Raw genomic sequence first — 18,270 nt, forward strand, 5'->3', positions numbered from 1 at the left:
CCCGCTCCGCGGCGGGCGGGCGGTGACGGGCGCCCGGGGAACGACACTCCCCTCCCTGCCCTGCCCCGCCCCTGCCTCCCGCTCCACCACCCCCTCCCGACTCACACCCCGGCCACCCTGGCGCCAGCCCCGCCCCACAGCAGCGGCGCGCTCATGGAGCGGTGTTTTGTAACCTCCTTCCCCCTTAGCCCCGCCCCTTCGCCGTGTCGCTCGCCGCCAATGGCCGGCCTCGCCTGCCCCTCCGTCAGCTGACGTCGCCGTTTATGTAAGCCGGCGGGGCGAGGGCGCGCGACGGAGAGGTTTGAAAGGGGGGTAGCGTCGGGCGCGCGCCGCCGCCTCGCAGGGCGGGGGACCGTGGTGTCCCGGGTGGCGCGCGGGGAGGCGCGCACGTGACCCTTCTCCCCTCTACCCGCCTCCTGCCCGCGAGGGTGCCTGGCTTTCTCCTCCTCCTCGCGCCGCCAGTGCCTCAGCGTCGTGCGCGGAGCCGAGCCCGGCGGCCGGAGCGGGAGCGCCACACCCCCCTCGCCGGAGCCGGGCAGCCGATGGCGTTCTCTCCCCTGGCCCCGGGCTCGGAGGTGTTGCCGGAGCCGGGCGGCAGCGGCAGCCCGGGCGAAGAGGCGGACGGAGAGCGGCAGCTGCCGCCGCCGCGGCTGGGCGAAGGGCTGGTGCCCGGGACCCGCCTGAAGGAAGCGGTGGGCGCGTCCCTGGCGCCGCTGTGCCTCGGCCCGCTGGCCGGACCCCAGCGCCTCGGGACCCTGGTGGACTGCCTGGTGCTGAACTACCGCCTGCGACTGGGGCCGGGCCGGGGCTGGGGGGCCGCGGCGGAGGGCGGCGCCGCCGCCGAGGGGCCGCTGCGCTGCTGCGGGTGCGGCAGGTTCCTGAGCGAGCCGGTCACCGTCCCGTGCGGGCACACCTACTGCCGCCGCTGTCTCCGGAGGGAGCTGCGGGCCCGCTGCCGCCGCTGCCGGGACTGGCTGCTGCCGGCGGGGGGCACCAGCACGGCCGCTGCCCCGCTGCGGACCAGCGTCGTCCTCAACCAGCTGGCGGAGAAGTGGTTCCCGGGCGAGTGCCAGAGGGCCGGGACGGCGAGCCGGCTGGAGGAGCTGCTGGCCCAGGGCCGCTTCCGAGAGGCGCTGGGCGCCGCCAGCCAGGCTCTGCGAGCAGGTGAGGCTTGTGGGGAGCGGGCTCTTCCTCCGCCTGGTCCCGCGGGGCTCGCCCACCGCGCTCCCGCCCCTGGCCCGCCCGCGGCGTGAGGGGCCGGTAGCGGAGCCCGGGTGGCTGGAGGTGTGCGGGAGCGGGTGGGCGGGTGTCCCCTTCCCGCCCTTCAGCCCCTGTCCCCTGCCGCCGCGGCCGTCGGTGGTCGAAACGGACCGCTGAAGAACATCCGAAGTTTTCTCGAGTTTGCTGCGAGGGCTGAAGGAACCTCCCCGTGGCCGGGCGGAGCGGGTGGACCGGTTGCGGGAGTCGCCGCCGCTCGGACCTCGGCTGAGCGCCGAGCCTGGTGGCGGGGTACGCTCCAGAGGCACGGAGGGGCGTCCGGCCTGGGCTTCTCCGTGTCTCCCCCCTGCCCCCCATGCTTTCGTGGGGCTTGTGTACAGAGAGTTTGTGGGCTTTGTTTTGTTTCGTAGTTAGCAATCGCTGTGCACGGACAAGGTACATTCTGCCGCTGTATTTAACCTTGTTTCCTGAGAGAGACCTATTTTCACAGTTGTAAGTGTCACCGAGACAATTCCCAGCAGGCCGGGCCCCGTTGCATAAGCAGGCAGGCATGGAGGGGGACAGGTTGTGTAATGGCAGTGACATCATAAGTGGGTGTGGTTGAAGTTTTATAATACAGTGTTGGGAGAGGGTGCAAAGATGGGAGGTAGAGGCACGCATTTAGACTGTCCTGTGTGGATCGCAAGCAATATGTCTGGTACCGTGGGCGCTTGAGATGCAGCCAGTTTTTCAGAGTTTAGCCTTTGTAGAGGGCATCAAATTTGTGTGGTCGATATACCTAGATGGATCCAGTGACAGATTCCCTTGTTGGTTTCATTTGACTATGGATTTTAACACCTGGTTACCTGTGGGGTTCCATTTCCATTTGTGCCATTTTATTTCTGTGAAGAAATTTAGGAATTATTATTTTTACAGATCAAGTGCGTTACACTTGCACAGTTGTATGCAGCAGAGAAAAAACCCGAAAGCTTGTATAAGTCAAATTCTTTCAGTCTGTTCTGGGGAGATACATTAGTTCTAGTTTCAGAATAAATTGTAGGTGGGATTAAATCTCAGATATATTTTTTTATCTGCCTTTTGGCAACATAATTTAAAGAGGTTCAGTTGTGGTCTTCAATTCCATGTTATTTGCTGGGGTGTTTCCTAAAATGTAGGATATGGGATAGATGTGACCTGAGAAGGTGGCTGATCTATTTTAAATCATGGAACTGTGAGAAGCAGACTTTCTTTTTTCTTGGTGTGTTCTGAACAGCAGGACGGCATTGATTCATACAAGTCACAAAGAAACGGAGTCAAAACTCAGTAGCCTTCAACTACAAGCTGATCCATTATCGAGCACAAATGTTTACAGGGTCCTGTTTCATGTTTCAAGACTGTTTTGAAAGAACATTAAAAGAGAAAATTAATTCTACAGATTCCAATTAATCTTTCTTTTATGGATTTAGAAATTCCATTTACATATCTGTGGGGAAAGAATTTTGAGACCTTTTTTGTTAAGCTACGTCTTAAATTTTGGCTTTAAAATGGCTTTAAAGTTTGAGAGTAGTTATCAGCTGTGGTGTTTATCTATGTTTTTATTACTCAGTTTCAGTACCTGTGCTAGAATTAAGTGCTAGAAGCTTAAAATCCTTTGTACAACTCTTTCCTGTGTCTCCAGTCCTGAGAGCTATCAATGTTCCAAGTATTCTGGTAAAGATACTACAGAACTTCATGAATCAGAATGTGGGCGTACATTAAATGTCAATATAGTGCTGCAGGCACACAACTACAAATTGAAAGTGACTTCAGGCCAATAGAGAACTGATTAATAACTGCTGGTACACTTTCTGTGTTCCTCCAGAACATGAATTCATGCAAACACTTAGAGGTGGAAAAGATGTAGCATAAGAAATCTGTCCATGCTTAAACACATTCATGTTCTGTTTCAGTGTTTCCTCACTGCTAGTCCATCTCTCTTCTTAATGCAGGTGGAGAGTTAAAAAATGATGATAAACATAAATCTGATGTCCTGAATAAGGCATTGGCACTAAACTGTTACTCAACGGCATCTTTTTATAACTTTCTTACATTTCCTGAAACATCTGAAAGAGAAATATTTGCTGTGATGCAGATGTGACTTTTGAAATACATAAGGAATGTTAACATTCATATAGTTAATATATTTCTTGCAGGGGTTGAAATGAGATAGTTTAGTTAAAGGAAGTCTGTTGGATTAAAATCCAAGTACAGCTTGTCTTTAATCAAGTATCCTGAAACACACAGCTAATAGGCTTGAGTTTGGTCTGAATCACAGGCTCATTCCTGCTGGAGTGGGCCTCAGGAGGACTGTTGACCAAGCAATCTCCTGTTCAAAGGAGAATAAACATTGAGTTCAGAGCAGTTTGCTTAAGGTTTCGTCCAGCTGGATCGTGAAAACCTACAAGGATGAAGATTCCATAGCCTCTCTGGGCAACCTGCTCAAAGGTTAATTATCCTCATAGTGAAAAATTTTCTCCTTATTTCAAGTTAGAACTGCTCTTGTTTCAGGTTATAGCCATTGTCTCTTGTTTTTTCCCCATGCACTTCAGTAAAGAGTCTTCTAGGTAGCCTCCTCTTGGATTCTGGAAGGCTGTTGGCCTCTCCCAAGGCCTTCGGGAACTGTTTTTCACTAAACAAGCCTAGTTTTCTTAGCCTCTCCTCATGGGTTGTGTGTTCTAACCCCTGATCATTGGCATGACCTTGTAGTACTGTATTAATAAATACTAAAGTTTTTCTGCGTAGTGGTTGTGATATGCACATCTTATTTTGAAGAATTTGGTATACTTTTTAAGAATCATATAAAAAGCATGCAGGATAAGACCAGAGGTGGTCCATTTATTGCTATACTGGTGTTGATAGTAGCCAGGAGCAGATGCTTTGGAAGTAGTGTAATAAAAGAACTCATAATGAGTGGGGTGTACACCTTTGTATACTTTCCTGTTAATGTAATAATAACTGGTATGTACAGTTCTGCGCTGAAAGTACTTGGTGTCTTTTTTCTTAAAATCATCTCTCTTTGGGTATGTCAGAAGTGACTGATTTCTGTATTTACAATATATTGGGTTACTGAAATTGAATATTCAAGCACAAGTTGTGTTTCTGCTCTGTTTAGTCTTCAGTCTGAGGATTTGAAATAGTTTTGCATCCTCCTTTTTAGGTGGCAAGCATCAAAATATATGCTGAAACATTGCAAAACGATGTTTTCACAATTACAGAGCCTAAAAATTAAATTATGGTAGCAGAATTGGACATAAAATTTAAATCTTTTGGTCTTGCAAATGTTTAGACCCAATTTGTTTTATGTATGGCTCATTCATTGGCAGTGTTTGTGTGTTTGGTAGCAGGGACCAGTTGGTTGTGGTCCAGGTTCTTGGTTTAGCCCTTTGTTTTGTACCAGTTCAATTGGAACCGTGCATTTCTCTTTGAAAAAGAAATGGACAAAATGTCCACCTGCTGTAGACTTGAACTGACGTTTTTATCTTCAAACTACCCCTCACCCCGTCCCCAGAAAGGAAGGCTCCGGAGTTCTTCAGTTCATTTTCTACACTTGAAAGTCTGCAAAAGATGGGCTCCCTCTGATTATGTGCAGATAGGTAGCTTGTCAAAGATCTGCACTTAACTGCTACGTCTGAAGAAAAGAATTTGGTTTGATACTAACTCTGGACACCAAAGAGTCAAATACAACAGAAAAAATGGTCTGAAGAGTTTGATCTGAGCTCCCGCTTCACTAGGCTGTAAGAGTCACAAAACACAAAGCCACAGGAAAGCAGGCTTCAGAGTTTTGCTTGTGGAATTACCTGCTTAAGTCAGACAGAGACTATTTCCCAGACCTCTGTTAATACATTTTATTATGTCTAAAATAAAACCAAAACCAAACAAACCAGGTTTGGGAATATTTGTTTAAAGGAGAACCGTCAACTCCAAAGACACTGCTTTAGTTTCAGCTGTGAAATCTTCTGTCAGTTTTGATTTTCTTGACTCTTCTCCATTAAGGTCCTTTTGCATGCAGCATTGTGGATCTAAATAGTAAGCAATATGTTGGAATATGTGATCAGTCTGGCTTTTAAATGTAAACCAAGCCAATGTTGGAAATCATGAAAAATTAAACCAGACGTTTCAAATAGACTAAGACAGATTATCAAATTGAAATGATCCCTTCCCAAGAAAATTTTGTTGAAACAAACTTAAAGAACTATTTAATTTTAGTATTATTTACAGTAGACCAATGTTTGACTTGTTTATCTCATTCAATGAAAAGCACAGCTGTATTAAAAAAAAATCAAGAACAAAGCAGTGTGCTGGCATTTTTTTCCAAGCAACAACTACAGTTGTGTTATGAAAACCATAGTTTTAGTGGCATGGAGATGGGTGTGCTTCCCATTTAGAGGTTGCTGTACTAAAAGTGCAAAATGCTGTATGTTGGACATGAGAACTTGTCTTTACTGAACATGTACTCATGTTTTCCCACTGCAGAAGTTCCACTAGTACAACAGGGCTGCCAGCCGGTGTTAAAGGCTTTACGGTACTGGCTGTCTCTTTTTAGACCACATAGTGATAAAGCCTACTTCTGGTACTTACCAGATGGATACCATTGTGAAAGTGGCACGTGTATCTCCAGCCATAGTTGCAAGGGGTTGGGCACTACAAAAACAAATGACAGTCTAAAGAAAAACTTGAATGTTTGAAAGGAAACTTTGCAACACTCAGACTTCAGCACAAGCGCGGTGAATTCCCAGATTTCTTGGGTTTCGAATGGAGGTACTGTGAAGCTAAAGTCCACTTAGTCCTCAGTTTTTGTTGTCACAGCAGTACTGAGCAATACTGCATTCTGTCGCCTCAGTGTTAGATCTTTCAAAATACATTTTCTTGTTGCTGCGAGATAACGTTAGAGGGTACAAAATTTGGTCTTTAGCTTGGGAGACATGAGCATGGAATTACTGCTGCTTTCATTACCCAAACACTGGGAAGTGGGGGAGAATGTACTCCAGTAATTTTGAAAGTATGGTACGTAAAAGTGTGGTTATGACAGATCACTATGAAAGCATATCTAATTAAAAATTATGAATTTCTGAATTATTAAAAGCTACTTAATTTTTGTCTTCAGATTCCAGTGACTTGATGCTACGAATTTACAGAGCCGAGTCATATGTTGGCCTCCAAGAATACAAAACAGCCATAGAAGATCTAAATTTTGTTATTTCTAAAATGCCAAATTGGCCAGAGGTAAGTTGATATGAACTCTTCATTCTTCAAACTCTGTGCTTAATTTAGAATTCATTAATTTTATAGATATACTTGCATCAGGTTAGGAACCTACATTAGCTACCTTAAGCATTAGCTTGTAAGACATGCTAAATGCTAAAAGGTATCTTAAAATAGTTACTTCCATGAGGCAGGCTACTGCTGAGTATGGCAGGTTAGAGCTGATTGACAAATTTGCTTGGAACTGTTAATTTAGCCTATATAAAATACTTCAGATATTTTTATTTCGTATTGCAACATGGTGTCTTTGGACGAAGGGTTAAGTACAGTAGAACTGACATTTTGGCAAGTATTATGAAGTACTTTTGTGCTGTCTGTAGTTACTTGCTATTGATTAGTTCCTTTCTTTATAAGAATACTCTGTGTGTTCTCTTAAGAAAAGTGATTAAATATTTACAAATTTAACTTGAGCTTAATGTTATTTACCCGATGGTTGGCTGAAGTTGTGCAGCCAGCTTTAATTGCTTGAAAGCAGAACTTCTGAGACCTGTACATTTGGGAGGTTGATGTAATTGGGTTTTAAAATTTCTTATGCTACGTACAACTTAGTCCTTTTAAAACTCTGCACTTTCCTGAAGTATTTATATTTTGATTGTATTTCCCAAAGTTACAGCATTTTAAGCATTATCTGTTCATTGAGAATATCACATGAGATGAGTGAGCACTGTTGCCAGTCAGGACTAGAATTCTTGGCTCTATGTTAAGGCAACATTTCTCTCATAGTTTTTGAGTTTTATTGGTAAAAGAGTTTGCTATCTAAATAGGACAACACAGTTTTCTTTTCCAAATAATACCAAAGAGTCAAAAAATATTTAGCACAAGCAATAAATTATTTTGCAATAGTATTGGCTAAAAACGTATGCATGTGTTTGGGGCCCTTTTAGTGGCTACAGTACTTGGAGTTGGGATAGTTTATGGTGATGTAACTTGTAACAGCTGGAGCTTGGGGTTCGTTTTGTTTATTTATTAATTTTTTACTAAGACAAGGACACTTTGCTGTTTTATCTTGGAAACTTTTTCTTCAAGAAGCCCAAAGAAACTCAGTGGGAACAGAGCTCTGCAAATAGTGCAGGCAGCTGGGGAGTCACTGGCCTTCAGAACCTCAAGATACTGTGTATTACAGCACTGTCTAAATGCTGAGCACAGCAGGAGCTGCAAAATCTTGCCACACAAGGGGAGATAATGGCTGCTGTCTTGCTGTCTCCTGTGTTCAGCAGTTCCATGGCTACTGCAAAGTCAGAGAGCATCCTGCTTTTTGCCTCAGCATTGGTAGTCTACTGTCTACTTCTTTTTATATGTTCGGAAGAAACCTCACTTCACTTAACTGAGCTTGGTTTGGTGGATTCCTCTAACAATTCTTATTTCTGTAGGAAAATGAACTGAAAGAGGAGGATTAGCATACTTCCCTTCTTCAGGATACATCTTAATGAAATTGCCCAAATCCACCAAAGATGATGCATGCCATTATCTGACAGTCTTGTTCAGCAGACTACTGTTAATACTGGCAGTTGTTCCATAGAAACTGCACTCTGGGGTTTTGTTGGTTGGTTGTTTTTTTTTTAGATTTGTTTTGGGTTTTGTTTTGGTTTGTTTTTTAATTCAGTTTTCTGGCCCATTATCCAAAATCTCCCATACAAATAGATGTTGGTTTATCTCACTTTTGTTAGATAACTTGTTTTTATCTAATTTCTATTTATATTACTGCAAATGCAAGTTGAATAAGGGACGACTTAGTTCCATCATCATATAGTTATTGGCAGGTTCAGCAAAATTCAGTAATCTTTTCTCCCCTTTTTATACAGTAAACAGATTTTATTCCTCCTCCCCCACCCTGTCATGGTTCAGCCTCAGCTGGCAACTGAACACCACGCAGCCACTCGCTCACTCCCCCCCAACCCCTGTGGGATGGGGAAGAGAATCGGAAGAGCAAAAGAACTTGTGGGTTGAGATAAGCACAGTTTAATAATTACAATAAAATAATAATTATAATAATGATTATGATAATAATGACAATAATGTTAATATAATAAAATGGAAAAGGAAGGGAAAGAAAAAAAGGAAAAAAAACCAAACTACAGAAACAAACGATACAGCCGCTCACCACCCGCCGACCGATGCTGCCTGTCCCTGAGCTGTGATTGCTGCTTCCGTCCCCCTCCCCCGGCCACCTCCTCCCAGTTAGCATACTGGACATGACGTTACATTATATGGAATATCCCTTTGGCCAGTTTGAATCCGCTCTCTTGGCTGTGCCCCCTCCCCTCCCGACTTCTTGTGTACCCAGCAGAGCATGGGAAGCTGGAAAAGTCCTTGACTAGTACAAGCGCTACCCAGCAACAGCCAACACATCTGTGTGTTATCTCAACATTTTTTTTTCGTGCTAAGTTCAAAGCACAGCACTATACCAGCTAGAGTGAAGAAAATTAACTCCCAGCTAAAACCATGACATACCTCGAGCTGATGTCTTGTGTTCAAGATAAGATACAGTTGGAGGAAGCAATTCCAAAAGTGCAATGTTTTGTGTTAGGAATATAGTTTAAGATGTGCATAAGGGAGGTGGTGTGGATTGTTTTCTTTGTAGTTACCCTTTTCCTGCAGGCTGGAACCATAAGGCTTTTAATCAAAGAGGGCAAAAAGGGTATTGTGTAGGCTGTTGTATGAGTTTATGCAATAATTTGCATTGCATGTCCCCCTTCCCCTCCAAAGGCTCACAGATAAGGGAAATTAAGGCCTTTTGTGAATTCAGCACTAGTCAGGTTTTTAACCCTTCGTGTAAGCCAAAACAAATTAACTGGAAAGAGACTAACACCAGCGTGCCTCGTGACTCTTTTCAACGCTGTAGGGGGTGTATGTTAGACAAGGCATATAGGTCATCCACACTGTGCACAGCTGAAGTTTGTTGAAGAGCTATGTTCTTTTTGTCGTTGAGGGTTTTGATTGTAACTCTGTTGTAATGCCTCTGAGATGGATACTGCAGTTCTACATACTCTCTAGAGATGTCTTCATGGATTCTGTTTTTCAGGTCTACTTCCAGAAAGGAAAAGTGCTGCAAAACTCTGGCTTTGTAGGTGATGCCTTACAACTGTTTCTACAGTGCTTAGCCCTTGATGAGGACTTTCTTCCAGCCAAGCTAGAAGTAGAAAGGGTAATTTTATCTATAAAACTGGATTACTATCTCTGACTTGGTTCCATTATAAAGCTCCCATTATGGTAGACTTTGAGCACCTAAAAATCTTCAATACACACAGAGAAGGTTCAGGTGGCAGATTTGTTCCTTTGAAGATATACCATGTTGAAGAGACAGTCCTAATGTACAAGTTTAAGTACACCTTTCAAAGTATGCATGCTTCTGAAGTCACTAAATGAAAATCTAGAAAACTGGAAAGCAGACAGCAAGTTAAATATTCAAAGTTGAACTCCTTTGTGCCTAGAGCACAACATTTTTCCTTTGATAATAAAAATTTACATTGAAAAAGCTGCCCAATAATGAATTGATAATGCCTAACTCTGTTTGAAGAGCTCACTTGTAGTAGAAAAGATTTCTAGATAAATTTCTTTTTAGTGATACAGGTTCATAGGCTTCTGCTTGTTCTCAACTGTTCTTTCTCAGTTACAGCTCTATTTACGAGGATAACTTCATATAGATTACATTCCTATTATTGGTATTTGGTTTTATGAAAAAGGATCAAGACATAGCTTTATTATTATTTATAGCTTTATTATTGTTATTAATTATTTGTCTTCTAGACATTGTGTGATGTGCTGTCACCAGAGAAGTTGGGAGAGAGTTTGAAGGAGCCTGCTTGGAATTCACCCCATATTAGAAATAAACCTTTTCTACTTGGTTCTGAGGTGACTGAGTCTTACTGCAACTCACAGCTTTGTCCTGAGCAGGTAACAAAAACTATAGGATACCTTTTCTCTTTGGCTGATACACAAACATCAGATGTTCCAATATCTTTATTTCTCATACTTACTTCGGAATCTAAATGCTGACTTTCTGTAGTTGGCTAAATTGGAAGAAAAGATCTGTGATTTGGGAGTAAGGTATTTCATTTGGAGTGTTAGGCTCCTCATTCCAATGAAGTATTTGTTGGAAGGTACTGAGATTTTATATTAGTGACTTAAAAACAAAGAAATACAGTTTTTCTTCTCTTTGAAGCAGGTGAAGATTTTTAGATTGTTAATGCTACGCAAATTTGAATACTGTCTTGACTTACCCAATTCCTCTAGTTAACTAGTGAACTAACTGTGGGCATCAGTTTGGCTTATCTATCGTTGCACATTCACATCTTATATACCTGATTTATGCTACTCTTTAAGTACAGTTCAGTTCATCTTACTGTTATAGAGTTTAGGAGGATTGAAGGTACTGGAGCCTGTCAGTGGAAGTTTAAATCGTGCACAGTCTGCCCATGCTCTTAACTCAACAAAAGACCTTGCCAAGGAAGATGGCTTAAAAAGAGTGTCTTCTGAACCCCTTCTCTCTGGCCAAGAAAAAGGTGCTTTGTTGAAAAGAAAGCTTTCCTTTTCAGAACAGGATACAGTTATATGTGAAGATGGAAGAAACAAACACAAAAAGCAAGGAGGTAAACAGTCACTTACTTGGAAATTTAAAGTATTTACCGTCTTGTCTCTTCCTTTGAATAAATATTTTGTTTTGCTTTTTCTTAGAAACTACAAAAAGGGACATGACACTGGCTTTTGGGACAATTCCAGGGGATTTGATTGATATATCAGATTTTGAGTGCTCTCTGTGTATGAGGTGAGATTTCCTCCTTGATTCAGTATTTCTGTTACAGATGCTTGGCAACACATCTGTTACACATATGAACTGAGGTACTTAGAGGTTGTGATGAGTTCTGACATCAGTCAATAATCTTCAGCCTTCCTCTATCCCTGCAGTTAAATGCTTATTTAAATGTGTCACTTGCTGTAGCGCTGTATAATACAGCATTATTTTAATCGAGCTGCCTTTTAGATTAAACTTGGCGTTGTTAACTGGTAACCTAAAAAGGACAATCTTTCACGGTTAAATGTTAAGGGTTTTTTCACTCAATAAAACTGTTTAACTTATTATTTTGGGAAGGCTGATGCTTACAAGTATTGCCTGTGAATCTCTCATTTGTCTAGGAGATGCAGATACTTCAGAATGTTAGTCAACTTAAATGTAGCTGATGTATTTGAAAGCTCTTTTTGAGTCATCTTGGTTTTCAGAATAAATACAATAAAACATATGGCGTATACTAAACTGTCCGTAGTTACATTACTACTAAGTAATACTGCTATTAAAACAACTTAGCTCGTCAAAGAATCACTTAATTTTGCATATTTTGAATCTCTGTGTAGTGAGACCAAAATCTTTGTTCACAGGGATAAATGTTTGGATATTCAGAGTATTGAAAGGTGTCCAGGTTCATCGGAAAACGCAAAAAAAAGAGTGGTGCAGTGGTGAATGGAAACAAACTGTAGTATAGGGGAAAAAGTAGAGTAAGGAGATACGGGATTAATTTTCTCTGCTTTGTAATGGTATAGAATCACAGAATAGTAGGGGTTGGAAGGGACCTCTGAGATCATCTTGTCCATCCCCCCTGCTTGAGCAGGCACACCCAGAGCAGGGGGCACAGGAACATGTCCAGGCAGGTTTTGAATGTCTCCAGGTAAGGAGCCTCCACAACATCCCTAGTATAACTAGTCTTAAAAATTAAAGAGGGTGATCACTGACTTTTTTAGCAAAACACATGCTTGCCATGGTATCTAACTTTTAATAACCTTGTTTCAGGCTATTCTTTGAGCCAGTCACAACCCCTTGTGGACATACTTTTTGCAAAGGTTGCTTGGAACGGTGTTTAGACCATGCTCCTCAGTGTCCACTCTGTAAGGAGAGTTTGAAAGAGGTAAGTGTTTCTCAGTAGAGTTCACAAATACAAATACTATATAATTTTAAAGGTTGTTCCACTTAAACCCAACGGGGATTCCCTTGGGTTATGGATTGCTGCTAGAAAGGAAAATCTTGAGACAAACTTTGTCAATGCAAGTTGATGAGGTTTGCCTCAGGGTCTTAGAGGTTTTATGTTTCTGTGACCATCTGCTTTACTGGTGCAATTAAATCCTAAGTGTTTGTAAACTTTGGCAACTATTCAGTAAACCCTCTCTGATTTCTGTACACTTCCCTTATTTGTATGGCTGTATAACCTGGGAAATAAGTTCCATCTCTGGGAAGCATAGAAATATGACCCGAGTTAGACACTTGAGTTGTCAGACACTGAGAACTAAAACAGAATCTCTTTTTCAAATATTAGAGTAACATTAGGTTTTAAGTAATGAAACGTAAGAACCTGAGAGCTGTAAGTTTTCATGGGTTTAAATCTAGTTTATGACACATTTCATATATCGTGGTTTTAAATGAAATCTGCATTTTCTCAAGTATTTTGTTAATATATTTGAAGATAAATTTTTTTTAAATTGCTTACAGTACCTTGCAAGCAGAAGATATAGCATCACAGAACTGCTGGAGGAATTAATAATGAAATATTTATCTGATGAATTACATGAGAGAAAAAGAATTCATGCTGAAGAAACAGCTGAACACTCAGAGTAAGCTTGCTGTCTTTTATCTAGAAAACTTGAGAGATTAGTATGGAAATCCTTTTTAGAAATGCTTTATCATTTTTGTGATTATTGATAATGGCATATTATGAATGCAGGGAGTATAAATACATGTTAATTTGGTGTCTTAAATGTGTATTTCACAAAATCGTTTTAACTGCTGTGGAAATAAAAAAATCACACTTTGAGAGTGACAATGGAAGGCTCTCAAGTCCTCTACAAAATACGTTTGCCCTTCCATTTCTCTGTGTGCGCACTGTCCTGGAGCTGCAGTTTTAGCTTTGCTGCTGTTAATGGAATTGTTCTCTTAAGCTGGTGGCCGAGTGTCAGATAGTTGCATTTCTTTCCAAGCAGTTCATGATAGACTTTAATTGTATAAAGATAGATGTGATGAAAAGGAAACACTGGGAGTTTTTGTAATCTTGATGTTTATCTCTAGTAGAATTCTTCATATAAATCATCATGTACTGTTGATATTGATGTTGGAAAACTGTTTAAGACTATAGCTCATGCAACTTACGTAATAAAATCCATACATTAGAATTATGTTTTATAGTCTGAAAGGTATTAAAGTTAAATACCTGGTCATGTTTTAATGCTAACTTGTTTGTATTAACTATCAACTGTACATGCTTGATAAAATAGCACGAAAAAAATACTTTGTTCTTCAGTTATGCCTGCTGAGGCATATTATACCCTGGGTTGCATCTTGTGATCTGGAGTCCATCACTGAAAATAATTGAAATGGTGACTTAGCTAGTATGTAGTTACTGCTGCAACTTTCTAGTTCCAGGAAAACTGAGAGCATAATGAGGCTGGTATGCCTCAAACTAAAACAAAAAGAAAAAAAAAACCTAACACCCTGTCCCCAAAACAAAGCCCTTCATTCACTGCCGAGATACTCACTAACTAGACAACTATGAGATTTACTGTCCAGTATGTATTCAGATAAGTACATAGGTATTGACTGTTATTAGTGGTGTTATTGTTTATGAAAATTATTACAATGTGCTTATTATTAAACTTGGAAAAGAGTGCTTTATGACCTGACATACAGCAAGTATACTGAAAAAAATGTATCGTCTTGGCATAGTTCAGTGATTAGATTTTAAGCCATGTATTTCTTTTGATGTTCTCTTGAAGCTTGACCAAGAATGTTCCAATGTTTGTTTGCACTATGGCATATCCTACTGTGCCTTGCCCTCTACATGTGTTTGAGCCAAGATACCGACTAATGATTCGCAGAAGTATGGAAACTGGGACAAAGCAGTTTGGGATGTGTATAAGTGACTCTCAGAATGGGTAGGTTTACATCCTAATTCTAAGCTTCTCATCTCTTATGTAATTTTCTTCTTTTAATTATAGAAAGTGTCCTTTCAGAATTCTGCGGTTACATTTCTGACAAGGTTTCTTTTCTAGTTTTGCAGATTATGGATGCATGCTGCAAATTAGGAACATTCATTTTCTACCTGATGGACGGTCTGTTGTTGATACAGTTGGTGGAAAGAGATTTAGAGTTTTACGGAGAGGGATGAAAGATGGTTATTGCACTGCAGACATCGAATATTTGGAAGATGTTAAGGTATCCAGGTTGTTGTATAAAACTTACTGGTATTAATATCTCAGGATTTTTGCCTGATTTGTTCTTGAGAGCTCTGTTTCAAATTTTTAGGTCCCTAGACCACTGGAAGATTCAGTACCAGCATGTGGAAGAAATGGAAGCTAGCTTAATTTTTATTATAAAGCATCAAAAAAATACAGCTGTTCTTGTCTGAACACTAGTTTGAAGCTGTAACTTTTTAAGATATCATGGACTTCTTTACTATTCAGTCATTAGCAATCAAGGTTTAGGAGAGTGCAAGAAACTTACCTAAATATAGTAGAAATAGAATGGTTTCTCATATTTAGGTCAAACACCTTAATTGTTTCTTTAATGATATTTTGATAACATTCCTCCTGTAGGTTGCTGATCAAGAAGAACTAAAGAAACTGAGAGAACTTCACAATTTTGTTTACAGTCAGGCCTGCAGTTGGTTCCAAAACTTAAGAAACAAATTTCGTACTCAAATTCTTCAGCACTTTGGGCCAATGCCTGACAGGGAGGAAAATATACAGGTGAGACATCATTTAATATCAATTATTAGGTGCTTATTTCTAAAAATAAAAACCCTGTTAACACCTGCTAAACACTAAAAGAAAAACAGACTTTCTTCCCAACTTTGAAGGCATAAGGCTTGCATCTATTTCTCTTATGTGCAATAAAAGGCAATTCTGTCACTGTTCAACAGTTTTTGCGGGAAAGGATGCTATGCTGCTGTGGAGATAAAGCTAGTACACTGAGAACACTCCCAGTTCCAGTAGCATTTTAAACTGTTGTTTTGTGTAAAGCTGTTAGAATTGAAATGGGAAGATAATGTATTTTCTCCCCTGTGACATGTGCAGGTAGTAATCTTTGGTAAAAAGATAATCACAAATAACACTTTCCTCCTTTCTGAGCTAGTGCCAAGAACTGCAGCTGCCAGCATCTGAGAAATGTTTCTTAAGAAACCAGCTGTAATGATCTATTTTAATAGTTGTTATAAACAATTAATGAAGGTTGGTGAGATCCTGAGATAGTGGAGGCTGGAGAAAAGTAACATTTAAAAATAAATGAAAATTGGCTTTCGAAGTGGAGTTATATATCAAATGGGATCTTATGAGAGCCTGTCCCTCACTCATCTGCTACATACTTTTATGAGACTCTATTAACAGATCTGGGAGGACTGTAGATGCTGTGGAGGCCAATGCATGAGTTCAGAAGTTATTTTAGAACAATTTAATTAAAAAACAGGTTTAAACCAACATACTAGGAAAGAGGAATAAGTGTGCAAAACCAGGATTACTAGCAGGACAGCACTGCTGTGTGTATGTACCTGAGATTTATAATAGAACACATATGTGTCAACTGTGTGATACAGATTCAAGGGAGGAAATGTCGTCCTGGAGCGTGCTGCTACCAGTAATATTTTTGCAAGTCATTTGAGCTCATTAATCTTCTCTGCAGTGACAGGACCTCTGCTGAGGAGTGTTATGTCCAGTTCTGGGCATGACATCTAAGCATTGGTGCAGGGACTTGAATAAAGTACAGGAAAAAGTTACATGGTATGTTTAATCAACTTAGACGAAACTGATCTGAGTCAGTCAGCCAATCTGAAGAGTCCTGTTCTGTCAAGGAGGTAATGAGAAGGGAGTGGAATTGGGAGGTGATAGAAGAGTCCTTCAAATATAACAAAGACAATTGTAATGAAAATGGTAGGCTTCAAGAATATTCAAGCCTCAAGAATAGCTTGACAGGTGATGGGTTTAGTTTTTGTCAGGGAGGTTTTTTTTTGGTGATTGTCCTTTGTTTAGTCGTATTTTCCAAAGGAAGCTATGACCTTCCTTTGTTGTCTTAAAAATAACTGCTTTATCAAGCTTAGTTTAAGTGTACTTCATTTGACTTCTCAGTCAGGGAGGAACCAGAAGAGATTCCTTCAGAACCCTTCTGATCTCATGGATCTGGAATTCTCTAGTTAGTAGAAAACTTTAAACTAGTCTTTGTTATCGATGACTTTGCATTTGTGTCAGTGAACTATACCTCATCGGTTATGGGTAACAAACTCATCTTTTATTTTTAGGCAACGCCCAACGGTCCTGCTTGGTGTTGGTGGCTTCTAGCTGTTCTCCCAGTAGACCCCAGATATCAGCTGTCAGTGCTCTCCATGATGTCTTTAAAAGACCGTCTGATAAAAATCCAACATATACTCACATATTTTTCTAGAGACCAGTCCAAGTGACTAACCGCCTGGGTCTTCCTGAAAAGTTACTCTGTTCTGGTTGTAGTAGCAGCTGGAATTTTTGCTGCCTTTGCACATCTAACGCTGGTTTGAGAAGTGTAATGGAACTGCTTTTTCTCTCCTCCCCATCCTCCCGACTTCCTGAACCACGTGGTTCTTTGAATGCACATGTTCCTCGACTATGAGAGAAGACCACTGATGATTGCACAGAGTCAATCCAGCTAGATATGTCTTTCACGTTATCTACATTATGATTTGCACTATGTAGAAGAGAACCTTTCTGAGACTTGATGATTTGAGCCACTGACTTCTTAAAGCTGTGGGGGGAAATGCAGGACTTAAGGCTGACAGTCCAAGTTTACAACATTGAGGAGGTTTTGCAAATGTTTGCCTCATACAACTGTTCTTTTGCTGTTTGCACAAATATTTGAAATATAGTATTGAATGTCACTGTTGGATATTACTACTCTTGGTGAATTATCTTGATATGGCACAGATTTTTAAGTTATCTAGTATGCATCACAAAACAGGTGACATTATGAACTGTATGCTGAGCTGAGAGCCAATTTTAAGGAATGAATGCAAAAAAAAAAAAGGTACTTCTGTCTAAAAATGCTGAAACTGTGAATATGGTTTACATACCCAGGCCTGTACGTGTTAAAGAGGAAACTGAAATGCTAGTACCAGTTACTTCTACTGGGCTTTCCGGGCTGGCTGTTCTTCCAAAGCACACACGGAGTTTATAGAGCTTAGAAGAAGAAATCTTAGAGTGAGTGTGCGTGTGTGTATTGGGGATTGTGCATCCAGGATTTAAAAGCTTAAAGTTTTATTTGAACTTTTTAAGTTGGTGCAAATGTGAGTTCTATGCCTTATTCATATCAATAGTAGAGCACACTGCAGTGGCAAGGTTAGCATCATGCTGCCAATAGGTACTTTTTGTAATTAAAGGTTTGCATATTTGTGAATAAGTCTGATACTGGCTTTCTTGTATGTAAATCATTTGTAAAATATTTCTTAAATCTTGCTTTTGCTAATATATTTAATTTTCAATAAAAGCTAAAAGTTTGTAATATTTTTAACTTTACCAGAAACTGAAAATCACTTTCATTTTCCATACGCTTCTAATCTGGGATCTTAAGTAAAACCAGAAGCAGCTGTTTAACCTACATCAAGGTTGCGGGCACCAGGCACCTCATGGCGTAACTGGTATGTACATAATCTGTTTCTGATCATAGTACCTGTCTTGCACTGATTATTGGTCAGACAAGCTTTGTGCTGGTGTCCTACTTTTGTATCTATTTTGTTTAAATTAAGGTCATTTCCTGTATGCGGTTTGCATTTCACAAAA

At 40.9% G+C, this 18,270-nt stretch overlaps 1 protein-coding gene across 1 annotated transcript; it reads left to right on the forward strand.

Annotated features, from left to right (window-relative positions):
* Positions 1-344: 344 nt before the first annotated feature.
* On the forward strand, positions 345-18,006 carry LONRF1 (LON peptidase N-terminal domain and ring finger 1). The gene is made up of 12 exons (XM_075091418.1): positions 345-1,164; positions 6,341-6,459; positions 9,521-9,643; positions 10,246-10,392; positions 10,850-11,087; positions 11,173-11,263; positions 12,281-12,395; positions 12,974-13,095; positions 14,251-14,409; positions 14,527-14,689; positions 15,070-15,222; positions 16,764-18,006. Exons 1-12 carry the CDS (start codon positions 543-545, stop codon positions 16,920-16,922), a joined length of 2,211 nt encoding a protein of 736 aa, XP_074947519.1. The 5' UTR covers positions 345-542; the 3' UTR covers positions 16,923-18,006.
* Positions 18,007-18,270: the final 264 nt, after the last annotated feature.

Source organism: Phalacrocorax aristotelis, chromosome 4, assembly GCF_949628215.1.
Source record: "Phalacrocorax aristotelis chromosome 4, bGulAri2.1, whole genome shotgun sequence".
NCBI classification, from domain to species: Eukaryota; Metazoa; Chordata; class Aves; order Suliformes; family Phalacrocoracidae; genus Phalacrocorax; species Phalacrocorax aristotelis.

Coding starts and splice junctions, on each gene's coding strand:
- LONRF1 (XM_075091418.1), top strand. CDS start 543: ATGGCGTTCTCTCCCCTGGCCCCGGGCTCGGAGGTGTTGCCGGAGCCG. Junction 1,165..6,340: donor CAGCCAGGCTCTGCGAGCAG/GTGAGGCTTGTG, acceptor TTTTGTCTTCAG/ATTCCAGTGACTTGATGCTA. Junction 10,393..10,849: donor CACAGCTTTGTCCTGAGCAG/GTAACAAAAACT, acceptor TTACTGTTATAG/AGTTTAGGAGGATTGAAGGT.